At 47.0% G+C, this 14,340-nt stretch overlaps 1 protein-coding gene across 6 annotated transcripts in view; it reads right to left on the reverse strand.

The window, feature by feature from the left end:
- The window catches only part of PCBP2 (poly(rC) binding protein 2), a 30,721-nt gene extending 18,362 nt beyond the window's left edge, over positions 1 to 12,359 (reverse strand). Inside the window, exons 1-6 of one of the 6 annotated variants that reach the window (XM_044287913.1) lie at positions 11,925 to 12,346; positions 5,617 to 5,761; positions 3,588 to 3,644; positions 2,130 to 2,246; positions 1,882 to 2,013; positions 1,438 to 1,566 (exon numbers count right to left, since the gene is read on the reverse strand). In XM_044287913.1, coding sequence (XP_044143848.1) covers positions 1,438 to 1,566; positions 1,882 to 2,013; positions 2,130 to 2,246; positions 3,588 to 3,644; positions 5,617 to 5,685 — 504 coding nt within the window. In that variant the 5' untranslated portion in view covers positions 5,686 to 5,761; positions 11,925 to 12,346. Of the gene's footprint in view, positions 1 to 1,437; positions 1,567 to 1,881; positions 2,014 to 2,129; positions 2,247 to 3,587; positions 3,645 to 5,616; positions 5,762 to 11,924 lie in introns of all 6 variants that reach the window. The other 5 variants (XM_044287911.1, XM_044287910.1, XM_044287908.1 and 2 more) reach the window with 5 other exon arrangements.
- Between the last annotated feature and the right edge of the window lie 1,981 nt (positions 12,360 to 14,340).

Raw genomic sequence — 14,340 nt, forward strand, 5'->3', positions numbered from 1 at the left:
TAAATCCTTTTGATCACAATGAAAAAATGCATTGGAAAAAACAGAGCCGCCATTTATGGACTAACTTTTTTTTCCACATTTTTTAGGTTCAACATACAAAAGCCGGATCCGGTTTGACTGAACACACGGCGCCGGATCCGGCGTTAATGCAAGTCAACAGGAAAGGCCGGATCTAGCGTTCAGGATTTTTGGCCGGAGGTAAAAATACAACATGCTATGGTTTTCTGAAAAGCCTGGTCAAAAAGACTGAACTGAAGACATCCTGAACGGATTACTCTCCATTCAGAATGCATTAGGATAAAACTGATCAGTTCTTTTACGGATTTGAGCACCGGAAAAGAAAAACGCTAGTGTGAAAGTTACCCTAGCTTACATTGTAGTTCAAAGCTACAATGTAAGCCTTGTTTGCTGTTATCCTATGGTGCCCTGCCACCTGCAGGCCTCCAGAGGAACAGGAGCTCTGATATGCTGGTCTCTTCAGAGAGACCCAGTGCATTAGAGCAAAGCAACTGCTCCCCCAACCACCATATACAGCGATTTGGGGGGGGGGGGGGGGGGGGGGGGGTGAGAGAGCAGGCCTGGAAGTGCACACTTCTGGGCTTTCCAGCATTTAGATGCCATCAACACATTTGACGACGACATCTAAAAAGGGTTTAATCTCTGCAATCTGCATCATCTCTGGTCACAGACATTAACCCCAAGCCTCTGCTGTTTGAAACAGCAGAGACACAGCTATTATGGTGCCGAGTGGGCACAATATTTAAATTCCTTCCGTCTGCCGTACATGTACGGTGCTGGGATTCTAGAGGTTAAGGATGGAGACTGGAGAGTAAAGGAGCCATTTAGAGCTCATTCAGACAGCTGTATGCCGTCTGCAAGAATGCGGATGCGTTTTTTTTTTCCGGATCAGATGCTGTCCTATTCATTTCTATGGGGCCTTTTCTTCTATTGCATGGCTCAGCAAAACACCGTCCAGTGAAAATCAGGACATGGCTCCATTGAAGTCTATGGGTCAGCAAAAAAATGGAATGGAATTTTTTTTGCGGACATGCTGAACTGTCTGCAAGAAAAAAAAAAAAAAAAAAAAATCTGCATTTTTGCAGGAAGCTTACAGCCATCTGAATAAGCCTTTATTAAGATCAGCGTTTTGTACGCCAGTCAATCTTCCAGTCATGGAATCTGATGCGTCACATACTATGTGCACGCACTACAACTGAATTCTTGGCAGATAGTGTAGCTTTCAGGTATAATAAAATGCCCTGGGCCAGTATATTTTCAAAGAAGTGGCGAGTGGCACATAACCACTAAAAAGTTGCAAATCTCTTTGGAAACATGGGCCCGCGCACTGATGGAGGTTTGAGATAAACCCCCCTCCCCCAAGCCCTAGATTGCATGATACTCATGTTTGCAAAGTCAGAGCATCCACAGAATACTCACCTCTAGCATTACCACACAGATCTGCTTGACACACTCTATGATGGACTGCGGAATACCAGCAATAGTGATAGCACGCTCTGTGGAATTAGGCAGCATATCTCCTGCAACTTGTACCTGAGCCCCTGTGCTCTGTATAAAAAAATATAAAAAATAAAAACCACAGAACTTAACATAAAAGGATTTGTTACATTTACAGCAGATCTGTTAGCTGAATAAGCTACCCTATGTGAGAAGGCATAGTTTGCACTAACTGGAGATGTAAAATACAGTGGACCGCTATTAGGGATTCCCCCGTTTATGAGGGGAGCACTCCCACAGCTCTTTAGGGGTAGCATAGTCATCTTACAGACCCACTTTAATATTTAGTTGTAAGACAGGGGAATGTGTTCGATACTATGTAGGGGGCAAATGGGCAGTGTTCCCATGAATTGATACAAAACTCACCTCTCTGATTTCCTTTATTTTACAGCCTCCTTTTCCAATTAGGGATCCACATTGGCTTGCAGGAACTACCAGACGCAGAGTAACTGGTGGTTTGCTGGATGCTGTACTGTTGGTCATGGAGCTGCTGATATCCTAAGCAAAATAGTTAATGAAAATTAGTCTCCTAGAACAACCTGTAAAAAAAAAAAAAAAAAAAAAAAACTTTTCCATCATCTCCTAGCAGAAGATCTAGTTCTCAGTCCTCTTACCTCTTCCAGTTTATCAATAATCATTGAAAATGCTTTGAAAATGGCATTTGTTGGGCCTGCTAATGTGATAATACGTTCAGGGCAATTGCCTTCTGAGATGTTTATCCGTGCCCCACTCTGTAAAGTAAAAAATAAAGACTTGAGAGCAACGCTAAATAAACTCAGCACCGAGCAAACAGAATGTGAGTGTGGGGCATGTGCAAATAGTACATGAAAGGATTCAGAGCCGTTTCAAACTATATGAAACATTTTAACAAGGAAAGAAAAAGTCTCTAAAAAGTGTGTGTGTCTTCCAGACTGCAATCAGTGGGTCTGGCAGCACTAAACCCTTTTACACATCATTTGACAACGTGTTCAGTCACAAAAAAATAACATTTATCCATAGCTGCTCAGTTCTGCTATCTCACCATGTAGGACCACAGGGATTAAGGTGTCCAAATATATTGTCAAATTTAAGTGGCATTTACAAGATGAAGTTATTTATACATGTATCACCATCTGCAATAGCCTGGTGCATCGCTGAAACACAAAAATAAAAACCGTCCAAACTCAACTACTGAAAAGCTGCGCAAGCTGGATGTTGATTGCTTGGGTTCCTGGTATGTAGGGATAGAGAGCACATGCACCTCTTACGCAGCTGGCTTGGATTCAAATCTGGAGAAGGTGGCACGCAACACACCCTGATCCTGTGCCAATATCACCAAAATGGTATGAGAGCCATGGGAGCGTCCAAATTTCCCAGGCATGAAGCTCAGGAGGAGACTGGTCAGTGCTCGTGCCAGCTATCCTCAGATGCTACAAGCCTACAGCATCACTGACTGCAACTACCAGCACCTTGACCTTAGCAAGCTACCTGGACACAGAATGCTGATTGGTGAGGAGCAGGAGAGGGCAGGATGCAAATATCTAGGGTGCATTAACAAGACCAGAACATTTGCAGACCAGAAACTAGGGATCTGTAAAACAATGGCCGTGTTCACCCCCCGCCGGGGTGTGGACCCATTAACTTAAAAAGGGAGTCCACGATCCACATGCGCCAAAGACAGGACATGTCCTATCTCCTGCAGCACGGCTGTATGAACCTGGAAGCACACGGGAAGTCAATGGGTCCACACCGAGATGTGGGGTGCACACAGCTGGTGTCCGTTTTGCAGTCTGCAAAACAGACATGGCTGTGTGAATACACTACAAGTCATACTTGCTATAGAAATATGAGAAGGATGGTTTAAAGAGCACTATTACAAAGTGTCAACATTTGCCATGTAGCCAGTTCATTTTTCCCAGCCCTTAACCGTTTAAAGTTGAGAGATTGCTGAATGTAGTGTTCCTGCACATGAGTGGCAAAATCCCTGCCCCCATCACACTGCTTTGTCACATTCCAACTTGTGAACTACAGGACATGGCTTCAGATGGTGACACTTGTGGCAATACCATATCTTACGATTAGGACAAACTTACCTCTTCACGCATCTTTTTAACAGACTCTCCTTTCTTGCCAATGATGCTACCAACTTCCTGAAAGACAAGGAAATCCGAGTTGATGCCATATATACACATTTAAGGAAATTCTGAATTTGGGTTTGTCAAGACTAATAGAGAGTGTGTGTATATATTTTATCTCTCTATCTCCATACACACACACACACACATTTCTTGCACCCAAGTTCTGCTTGATATCCCACTGCATTCAGCACCAGATGAAAGCTGAAAGCTCAAAGCTCAGTGGGCTCTTCCCAACTATTACCTCCTTTTACCCAGGGCAATTTTATCCCAGAACGATCACCCATCAAGGATATACAAGTGAATTGCCAAATGTTTTTCCTGCTGCCCAATGCAAAGTGAATGAAAGATGGACTTTCGATGATCATTCGGACCCATTCAGTATATATACTGTTGGTGGCACATGCCCCATTTACACAGTGCAATGTGCTATCAACAACATTTTTTAGGCCACATGAAAAGCCATCACCCAACAGTTGAGCGATTGTGCAGGTGTCGGGTGGCATGCTTAGACAGGGCAATGAGTATTTTTGTTCCTTATGAACAGCCCACACAAGAGGGACATGACCAAATATTGCCACTGGTCCTCCTCAAGTCAGGTGGATGCAGCACTAAAGCTGGTCATTTAAGGCTCCAAGAACAAAGTTTGTTGAGTTTGGCCCTAACCAGCACCATTTTTCTTTTAGGCTGTGTTCAAGTGCATTAGAATTGTCAGATTTTACTGAAAGAATAATGCTGCATGCAGCTTTATTCTTCACAAGCAAAAACACCATGACAACAAACCAATGGTGTCTGTGGTAACCTCAATGTGTCTAACCCGGGAATTTGTCAAACTTAAAAATAATGCTAAGGCTACTAGCGTTATTTTCCCGGTATTGAGATCAGTCAGGGTCTCAATACTGGAAACCGCTTCTGTTTTGCCCCCATTGACAATGAATGGGGACAAAACATAACTGAATGCTCCAAAATGCATTCTGTTCTCATAGAGAGCAAACCGCAGCATGCTTTCTGTCCTGGGATGCATAGCAAGACAGATCAGTCATGACCCACAATGCAAGTCAATGGAGACTGATCCATTTTACCAGACAATCGAAAACATGTCCACCCCCCAATGACTTTCAATGGAGTTCATGACTGATCTGTCATTGCTATGTTAGATAATACAACCGGATCTCTTATGAATGGATCCGGTTGTATCATCATTAACGGAAGCGCTTTTGCTGAACCATACCGGATCGAGCAAAACACTAGTGTGAAAGTAGCCTTAAATAAACTATACCTGAGTCGACTACACAATACTTCACGGTCTTCCAAAACGCATTTTAACAGCAAAGTAAAGATGAAGACACCTTAAAGGGGTTGTACAAAACTCATCCACACGATAAATCTGATGACTTGGGCCTCCCACACTTCAAGATCGCTGATCTGTGTTCCCGTGGGGAGAGACTATCATACATGCTGCTCCAATTTAGGTACGGGAACACAGGCCCCTGGTTTTCCTGAATGTGGGGGCCCCAGCGGTCTGACCTCCTCCTATAAACAGGAAATACTGTAATGTATCAACCACACTTAAGTGACTGTAGATTGTGGCATTGCAGTAATGTGTAGAGTACACAAAACAATAAGTAAAAAGGAAATTGAGTATTCTCAGCCTAGCCATCAATGAAGATGGAATCTGATGCCTGGGTAAATAGTGATTGCAATCTGTTGCAGCACAAAAAAAAAGCCCTGGCAGTTGTAATTAAATTGTGGCTGTCCATATGGCCTAAGAGAGACATATGGACTTCACAAGAGGGAGGGGGTACTTAGTTTGACAACCCCCATCTAAGCCACAGCAGGTATCAGGAAAGGGACCTGAGGCAGCAAGACCACCGGTCAGGACAGCTTCCTTTGAAATAACCATTTACAGGTTACACAGGCATGTACTAAAAACTACACTGGTTAAAAACACCCAATACATCCCCAACCAGATTCAAAATGTATATACCTTGCCATGCATCAGCAGTCTGATTGTGAGGGTGACGTTCAGGCCTCCTTCAATAACACCAGTGTCCATGATGAGACGAGGCCTGGTATATCAGGGCAGCAGCCAGACGATGAACAATGCAGTCTTTGGTCACAGGAGAAGACAACTGGAAAGGAAAAAAAGAGAAGCTTTATTTACAAAAAAAAAAAAAAAAAAACACAAGTTGTGACTGTGTATAGTAGGGAGTGCTGAAGATACAGCGGTGTATGAATAGGATTCAATATTCGGTTGCTTCATAAACCCTCAGTTTCCCACACAACCAGCGAGTGAATGGCTAAAGCTGCTTTCACACGGCTGTGTCTGGTCTGTGTGGCGGCCTGGTTTCCCAGACTGATCGCTGCTCATCGCCCCAAACTCACTGCATTCGCAATTTATGATGCCTCGAGTTCCAGCCGGACACTGGTCTATTGTCCCATGCTCAAACAATGCTGTGAGTACCATGTAGTATAGGGTACCATCGGTCCATACAGGTAACATTTCACAGACCACACCCTGCCATGTGAAAGACACGTGGTTTTTTTTAACCACACACTAAACCACCATCTTCCCTTCCATCTGCAGGTCCGGTATCCTGCATTATTAGATGTTGTGCTTGGAACCTTGATCCAGTCAAAAAAAACAAAAAAAATGCAGCACACAGAGCTACCTTTTCTGTGGAAATGACAAATTCCACGATGAAGACCCAAGAGACCCTCAGCTGGTTTTAGGAAATTGTCAAAAATCTCTGAAAGATCAATTGTCTGAAAGTCTGTATTAGATGTCACCGCCATAAGAGGTCTCATCTGGGATGAGCTCCCTCTTAAGGCTCATTCAGACGGCTGTATGTTTTGTTCCGTACCCGTGTGTGCTGTCCGCATCAGTTGTTCCATTCCCCAGCCCCACAAAAAAAAAAATAAATATATAAATATATATATCCTATTCTTGTAGACATTTTCTATGAGTGACAGCTGTGTGCGGTCCACACATTGCAGAACGCATACAGGCCGGCATCTGTGTTCTGCAGTTTGCAGACAGCAAAACACATACAGCCGTCTAAGTGATCCCTAACTCAAGGGGAAGACATGTATTGTGATGGTCAGGGCAAGCAGCATTTAAATTTAACCAATACAAGACTACCATAGATAAGGTTGTACTGCTCCTAAAAGCTCATTACCTCATTTACAATAGACGAGGGCAGTCATTTAGGCAAGAGGCCATGCCACGGGAGAAGTTCGGCTTTCATGCAAGCCTGCCATTGTAAAGTTCCTATCAAGCTCTGCCACGGTGGCTTACTATTACGGCCCCACAGACAGTAAGCCATCGCAGGCCAGTATATAAGCAATCTAACCATCACATGTTGAAGTCTCCTTGGGGGGGGTGGACGAAGTAAAAGTAAAAAAAGGTTTTTAAAAAAGGTAAATCTGCTCCATTCCTATTTTTACAAATAAAAAAAGATCATTGGTATTGAACATCCCTACGGTATGAAATCAATGTCAGATGGGAGTGGGTCTCAGAAGCAGGACCTGCACTGATCCGACATTGCTTACATATCCTAGTGATATGCCAGCAGTTTCTCAGATAGGAATACCCCACTAAAAAGGGGTACTCATTTTATTGCTAAGATATACCAGGATCAGTGGGGGGGTCCACAGTATTTTTTATTTATTTTTTTAAACTTCAGTGTGGCCGCCTTGAGGTGAAGGGAGGCTGCAGCTCTCCGCACACACAGAAACACCATCATGAGGACCATGGAGGCATTATTCTTAGGATCACAGGTCCGATCTCTTGGACCAACCGAGCCCATTGAGTGTAAACTGATGGCAGATCAGTCACCTCCACCTTATACGATGAGAACACCCAATAACAATCTGAATACTAATATATCAGAACTGAAATTAAAGCACTGCTTCTGGTCATTTTCATGCAGCACTGCAGGTAAACTTCCTGAAGTATCCAGAATTTGCAATCCTCTCAATCATGGATGTGAGGGCATGCTCCATCAGACCGGCAGACCGTCTTTAGTGGTTTGGCACCGCGCAGGATGTACGTAGGGGAAATTCACACACGACAGAGACCAACAAAAGTGGGCGCAGCAGAAAAGCATCACGGCACGTCTTGTAGGTGCATCACTCAGGACAGAATTTACATTTAAAAGCCCTTCTACACACAGATAATCAGGGGATAAGCGTTTGCAGAAACTGTTCTCAATAATCTGCAAGTGTAAAAGGTGCCAGCAAGCGCCCAACAGGGGGAGCTTGTCTTTCAGCAGACACCAGAAATAATAGTTTTTGTGCAGTGCATGTACCCATGTAAACAGCAACCTATAGTTCTCTGGAGGTGAAGTGCCACACAGAGGAGATGACTCCAGGTTCACCTCCTCTGACAACCAGGTACTGGCCTGTGGTCTGTCAGTTATAGGTTACAGCCCCGTTACTTTAGGAATGGCTGCCGTGTACCAGCCCAGACTGGGATACAAGGGAGCGAGGCTTCTTTCCATCAGCAGACCGCTCACGCTGATAAATAATGAATGAGGCTTATGAAAGCATAAGAATGCCAGATCTACCCAAGTTCTCGGGTCACAATGTTCAGACTATGAAGTAGCAGATTAAATTCTCTTAAAATGCTGCTGACTATGGAGAACAGGGGCGGCTTTGTTCTCTGCAGCACAGCCGTACAGTAAATGAACAAAAAGCTCTATGAAATCTGATTAAAGATGAACCTTTGTGCCAATGGCTGCATGGTGACTACTGTATGTCATGATGGCCGACCAGAACACAAGACGTAGTTCACACCACTGGACCATACACTGCCAGGCTTCACACGTCACAAGTCAGACTGGGTGACAAAGGCCACACGGCCCTAATAGATTCCTAAAATATCACTTAGCACTGACTATGCCACTTATCTGAGCACGAAAACCTCCCCCCAAGTGTACAAGGGCTGAGCTTGCGTAGAAGGGTTTGCTTAATACAAAGTGATTAAAGGGTTTGTCCAGGCTACAGATATGGGCGACCTACTGCGTCCCCAGGATAGGTCATCAATATCAGATTGGTGGGGGTCTAACTGGCACCAATCAGCTGTCTGAGGGGCCACGGCATGAATGCCAGCACTGCGTCCTCTTCATTGTTTACCTGCACCCAGTACCCAAACTGTTCTAATTACCCTACATGTAGACTGTGTGCAGGTGAACCCCAAAACCTGCGCCGCTTCAAAAGGCTGATGAACATGGGAGCCGGAAGTCAGACCCCCGTCAATCTGATATTGGGGGCTCGATCCATAACTAACCCCGCCAGACAACATACTATGACCTCAATACAAATACGCAGCAGCCAGCCAAGATCTGTCCAGTCCTGGACCATGACTGTCAGCTGGGACAGTCCTGGGGGCCATACTGGCAGAGCCCCTGTGTACGACTTAATGTAAAGCTCAATCTTTGGAGCCACTGTAAAGACCATTAAAGGAGTGCATTAACAGCAGGTTCTTCTCAGACCTCTTACTAATGGCCGGGTCACTACTGACCAGTGACTGGCAGCCCAAGCCATTTCCTGTGTGCCTAGCAGGTAGCATGGAGGAGGGGGTTTGAAGGGCGAGGAGTCGTGATTTTTTATTTATTTTTTAACCTTTTCTGGCAACGACCCATCTCACAAGCATACAATCAAACTGCACAATTCTCTCTCTCCCCCCCCCCCCCCCCCCCCCCCATTATACATGGTCAGCTCATACCGCCAAGACTGGCAAGTGTGGCTTACAGACATCTAACGTGTCAATTCTCACACTGTAAATCTGGGCCATACATATTAATTGGGTCACAGATTTCAGGAGGAAAAAAAAAAACTGCATGTGAAGATTCTCTTTAGAGCTAATCCTAATTTTGGCTTATGAAGGGATTTCTGAGATAACTGAACAGTTTGATATAAAGAAATAAGCCACAGGCCCCCGGTTATCCACCAACCATATGATTACTGCTGCAGCCAGTCACTGGCCTTAGGGGTATAACGGCACGAGGTCATGTCATCACTGCAGCCTAGTGAATGGCACCAGTAGGGAGGGGCAGCGTGGCAGAGCTGGAAGTGGCAGGGGATTAATATGGCGCACTGAAGCCCTCATTTGCATAAATATTAAATTGTCTCAGAATTGCCAACCCCAATTTTCAGGAGACAGGAATCCTCTTTGGGTACGGGCGCACAGCGCGGGTCTAGTACCAGGCAGGGGACTAAACTAATGAAGACCTTACTGTACAGAGTCTAGTGAATGTGTACAACTGTGACAGGTCCATGCCATGTGGGCAACACCTTCAATCAGCAGGAACAACCCTACCAGGCAGCATGCAAAAAACGCCCCCTGTTGGAATGCTTTTGGTTATGACAGAAAACCACATTATATGGAAACGGTTTAGGTTTCATTCATACTTACAAACAAAGGTATCTGACCAAACTTCTACAATATTCTTCCAGGGTGCGTACCTGTTCCCATGTCAGATCTACGTGCATTTAGGTCACTTCCCCAATTGTGAACCAGAAAATGGAAGACCTGCAAATCTTTCCATGACACCTAATGCTCCCATTCTGTCCGGTGGGAGCAGCGCTGCAGTAACCAGCTCCGGCCACTGCACAATGGATGGAGCGTGTTGTTCTGGCACCAGAGCTTCTCCGAAATTGCAGATGGGTGGGGTGCAGGGCGTTGGACCCCTACCGACCAGATATTGATGGCGTATCCTGAGAATAAGCCATCAACATAAAAGGAGTAGACAACCCCTTTAAGGCTCTGCTCCCCTCTGCGTTGTGTCTTGTGTTTACAACGGCAAAGCTTTATCAGATCTGTCAAAACTGGATCCCAGCAACACCCGACGGACCCCCAGATTCTGTTACGTACCCCTTAAGTTCCAAGGGCTGTATGAAGTGCTAGCTTTCCTATCAAGAGGGACGAAAGCTGCGAGGGAGAAACTAACGCAGATGCGAACAGAGACGACCCGCCCAAGGTTAGAGGAGCGGACGGAGATCTTCATCAGCAACACGAAGTATCTTCTAGTGGTGCACAAGTGGAACCATACACAGCCACTAATGAAGATATCTATTGTGGACAGGACACTGAGCAGTGGACTCTCCGAGCAGGTCCCAGTGTCACCATTCATGGCAGCTGGCCGGGGTCACTTATAGCATCACATTCCACACAGACAATGCGTCCCATCAGAGACCCCGGTCATATTACAGCCACCTGCTGCCCTCCAGCCCACCCTAAACCTCAGCCTAAGACAAGGCAGGTGGAATCCTATCCGATGACAAAGCGGCACAAACCCCTTTGATGCCCTGGTGCGTGCCAGCCATCAATCACTATACATTCTGCCTGGAACTAGGTCCAGATATAGCATGAGAAAGCTGGAGCCGGGCCAGAGCGCCTGCAGGCTAACCAGTCCCTGTGACCTGCTCACCACAGCACACCATGCCAGGTACAAGGGTCTCCAAACTCAGAGGTCAACCCAAAAGTCACCCCCACTGACCTCCATTCGGGTTCCAAGAGGTGCCCGGGTGACGAGGAGGGCTCATTAATTGTATTGCCATATGCTGCGCAGATAAAGATTCCCTAATGCAATTAGGCCGCTTTACTGGCATTAAGAGGCCCTCGACAGAAGCGCTGGGGCCCAGAAGTCGCACCATTTATCAGCACTTTCTAATGGCTCACCATAGGGCAGAACATCAGGTAGACGCCCAGTGGGGACCTCTGTATGCCCAACTGGCCTGGCCCTGCAAAAACTGACAGGCATATGGCAATTAGTAACCCCTCCCCCCACTGGGTGGCAAAGTTGTGTGGCACTGGCGTTAACACCTCACATGTGGGCACAAGCAGCCCAGCAAGACTGGGGGCAATCAGTAAGGTTGTCTCACCCCTAATATAAGACTGTGCACATCAGCCTCCATGCCCTGTAGACACCTGGCACAGGGGATAGGATAGCCATACATCACCTATATCTCCAGCCCTGAGGCGCAGTAGTTTCTCCTCACACAGGAGCGCCACAGGACATGCAGCTGCGACATTACACAGCAGGAGCCCCCAGGTCTCAGAGATACACAGTCATGGGGTGGGGGCCGGAGGATGACAGGGACTGCTGCCTGGAGGGAGGCTTCACCCGCCATATGGAGGTGCAGGCCGGTCACATGGTCACTGCCGGTGGAGAGGGGGTTAACAGGAGGCGGCCATGCTCAGCGCCTCACATGGAGCAGTCACTACAATAAGTCTCGGCCTAGCCAGCCACAGCTCAATAACAAAGCCCGAGCGCGGCCTCCGGGACTTACCTTCCGAGTTACACAGGACGAGAGGTGACCGCCGAGAGGACGGGATGTGCGGAGAGACCGGGGAAGGGAAGAGAGGGGGAGGAAAAACAAGGGAGGAATGGGGAGGAAGGAGCGGTCCGGAGGCGAGGGGCCCCGGGGAGGGAGGGAAGGAGAGAGCCGGGCGGGCGAGGAATGGCGACGGCGGGAGGGGCTGGCGGGAGCTGCGGCTTCTGCTGCTGCCTCTGCTGGTCTGGGAGGTGGAGAGGAGGCGCGGGCAGCTATCAACCCGCCCTCACCGGAAGCCGGGAAGGGAGCGCCTGTCAGAAATGGCCTCCAGGGGGCGTAGACCAGAGGAAAGGAGCGAAGTCTCGGCTCCGAAGGGCTCGCGGGTTCTGAGGGAAGTGGCGCAGCGTCGTCCCTTGTGTGCGGTGGAACATGCCGGTTACCCACGTCTCCTCTTACCGCGATGAGAGGGGAGGGCCCGCGGGCGCCATGCTGGTACACCCCCTTTTCGGCGAGTACTAACATGGCGCCAAGAAATGACGCGCTTTTCCAATTAACCGTTATACGCTGCCGACGAGGAAAACGGCGGTTATTGTTGTATCGCGGCGGCGCGTAGATGGGATTATTTAGCGGTTTTAGCGCGTTATTCAGCAGTTGTGATTTTGTTTTCATTCAATGATTGTCTAAGATGGCTGTGCCTGGGCAACGATGAGAGGGAGACAAAATGGCTGCCAGGGCACTTCCTGCGTCCGAGGAGGCGTGGCAGGGAACGTTCCAAGATGGCTGACGGAGACGTAGTAGCTGTGGGAGGACGCACGTGTGGCTTCTGCTCAGTCATTTGCCTGTCAGTTCTGTCCTTTAGGAAGATGAAGCGGCTCTTGTGTTATCTGACTGGACTTTCCAGGCAGACATGACAGAGGAGAGCTGCATGAGTGTGACAAATGGGGGCTAAATGTAGAACTAGAATATGTCATGTGCTGCGCACTTACGTATTGTGGTTCAGCAGAGACATTATTCGTGGACTGGTGACTTCTATGTACAGGTAGAGTTTCAGAAAATACTACATTTCAGGACAAGGACCTCAGACGTAGTACTCTCAGAAATACTACCGGTACCGTGAGCCTCGCCAGAAGGGTAGCGGGAGATTAGGGCGTTAGTGGCTCAAGAACTGGTTACTGGAGAACTGGCTGTACTGTAGGGATGGGCTGCACCAGGGGCAGACTGGGAGCTTAAAGTGGTCCTGGGAAAAAACGTAAATATGGCATCACGTTGTAGGTGGGGCAGCACAAGTAGGCGTGGCCAGCAATACCATGGCAAAAAATACAGTCCCATTATAACTATATACCACGATGCTGCACGATATATTGACCGAAAAAATGTGGCCATCTATAGATGCCATTTTATGTCCTCCAGTCATCTCTGATTAAAGGGGTTGTCCAAATTCTAAAATATTACCACCCCCCCCCCCCCCCCCCCACAATGCACCTGCCTCATTCTGGATCTGCTTAGACTGCTCACAGTAGAAGGCCACTCTGAAATGTGCAGTTTGATCACACAGCACAATGCCACAGATGTCGCCAATGTTTGAGGGAGCGTGCAATTGGCATGCTGACTGCAGGAATGTCTACCAGAGCTGTTGCCCGTGCAATGAATGCTCATTTCTCTACTATAAGGCGTTTCAGAGAATTTGGCAGTACATCCAACCGGCCTCCCAACCGCAGACCATGAGTAACCACACCAGCCCAGGACCTCCACATCCAGCATGTTCACCCCCATGATCGTCTGAGACCAGCCACCCGGACAGCGTCAGCAAGTCTGATTGCATAACCAAAGAATCTTGGACCTGACTGCAGTTCATTGTCTTTACCGACTTGAGTGCTTACATTCAATGGCGTCTGGCACGTTGGAGAGGCGTTCTGTTCACGGATAGTCCTGGGTTTTCACTGTTAGGGGCAGATGGCAGACAGCGTGTGTGGCAGTCGTGTTTGAGCGGTTTGCTGACGTCAATGTTGTGGATCAATAATCTGACCCAAGAGAGAGTCAAAAGAGCCACCCCATAAATGCACATCCGACCATGAAGGGATACAAAAATATATATAAAGTTTATTTAGACACAACAACACACACGCATTAAAAAATTGTATAAAATATGAAACAAAGTGCGGTATGCAAATACCGCACTTTGTTTCATATTGTATACAATTTTTTAATGTGTGTGTTGTTGTGTCTAAATAAACTTTATATATATTTTTGTATCCCTTCATGGTCGGATGTGCATTTATGGGGTGGCTCTTTTGACTCTCTCTTGGGTCAGATTATTTGTCATATGTAGTTTTACCACCCTTTGCACTCCTTTAAGTATTTGGTGTGCCCCCTGTCTCTTTAAACTAATGTTGTGGATCAAGTGGCCCATGGTGGCGGTGGGGTTATGGTA

The sequence above is a fragment of the Bufo gargarizans genome, chromosome 3, assembly GCF_014858855.1.
Source record: "Bufo gargarizans isolate SCDJY-AF-19 chromosome 3, ASM1485885v1, whole genome shotgun sequence".
NCBI classification, from domain to species: Eukaryota; Metazoa; Chordata; class Amphibia; order Anura; family Bufonidae; genus Bufo; species Bufo gargarizans.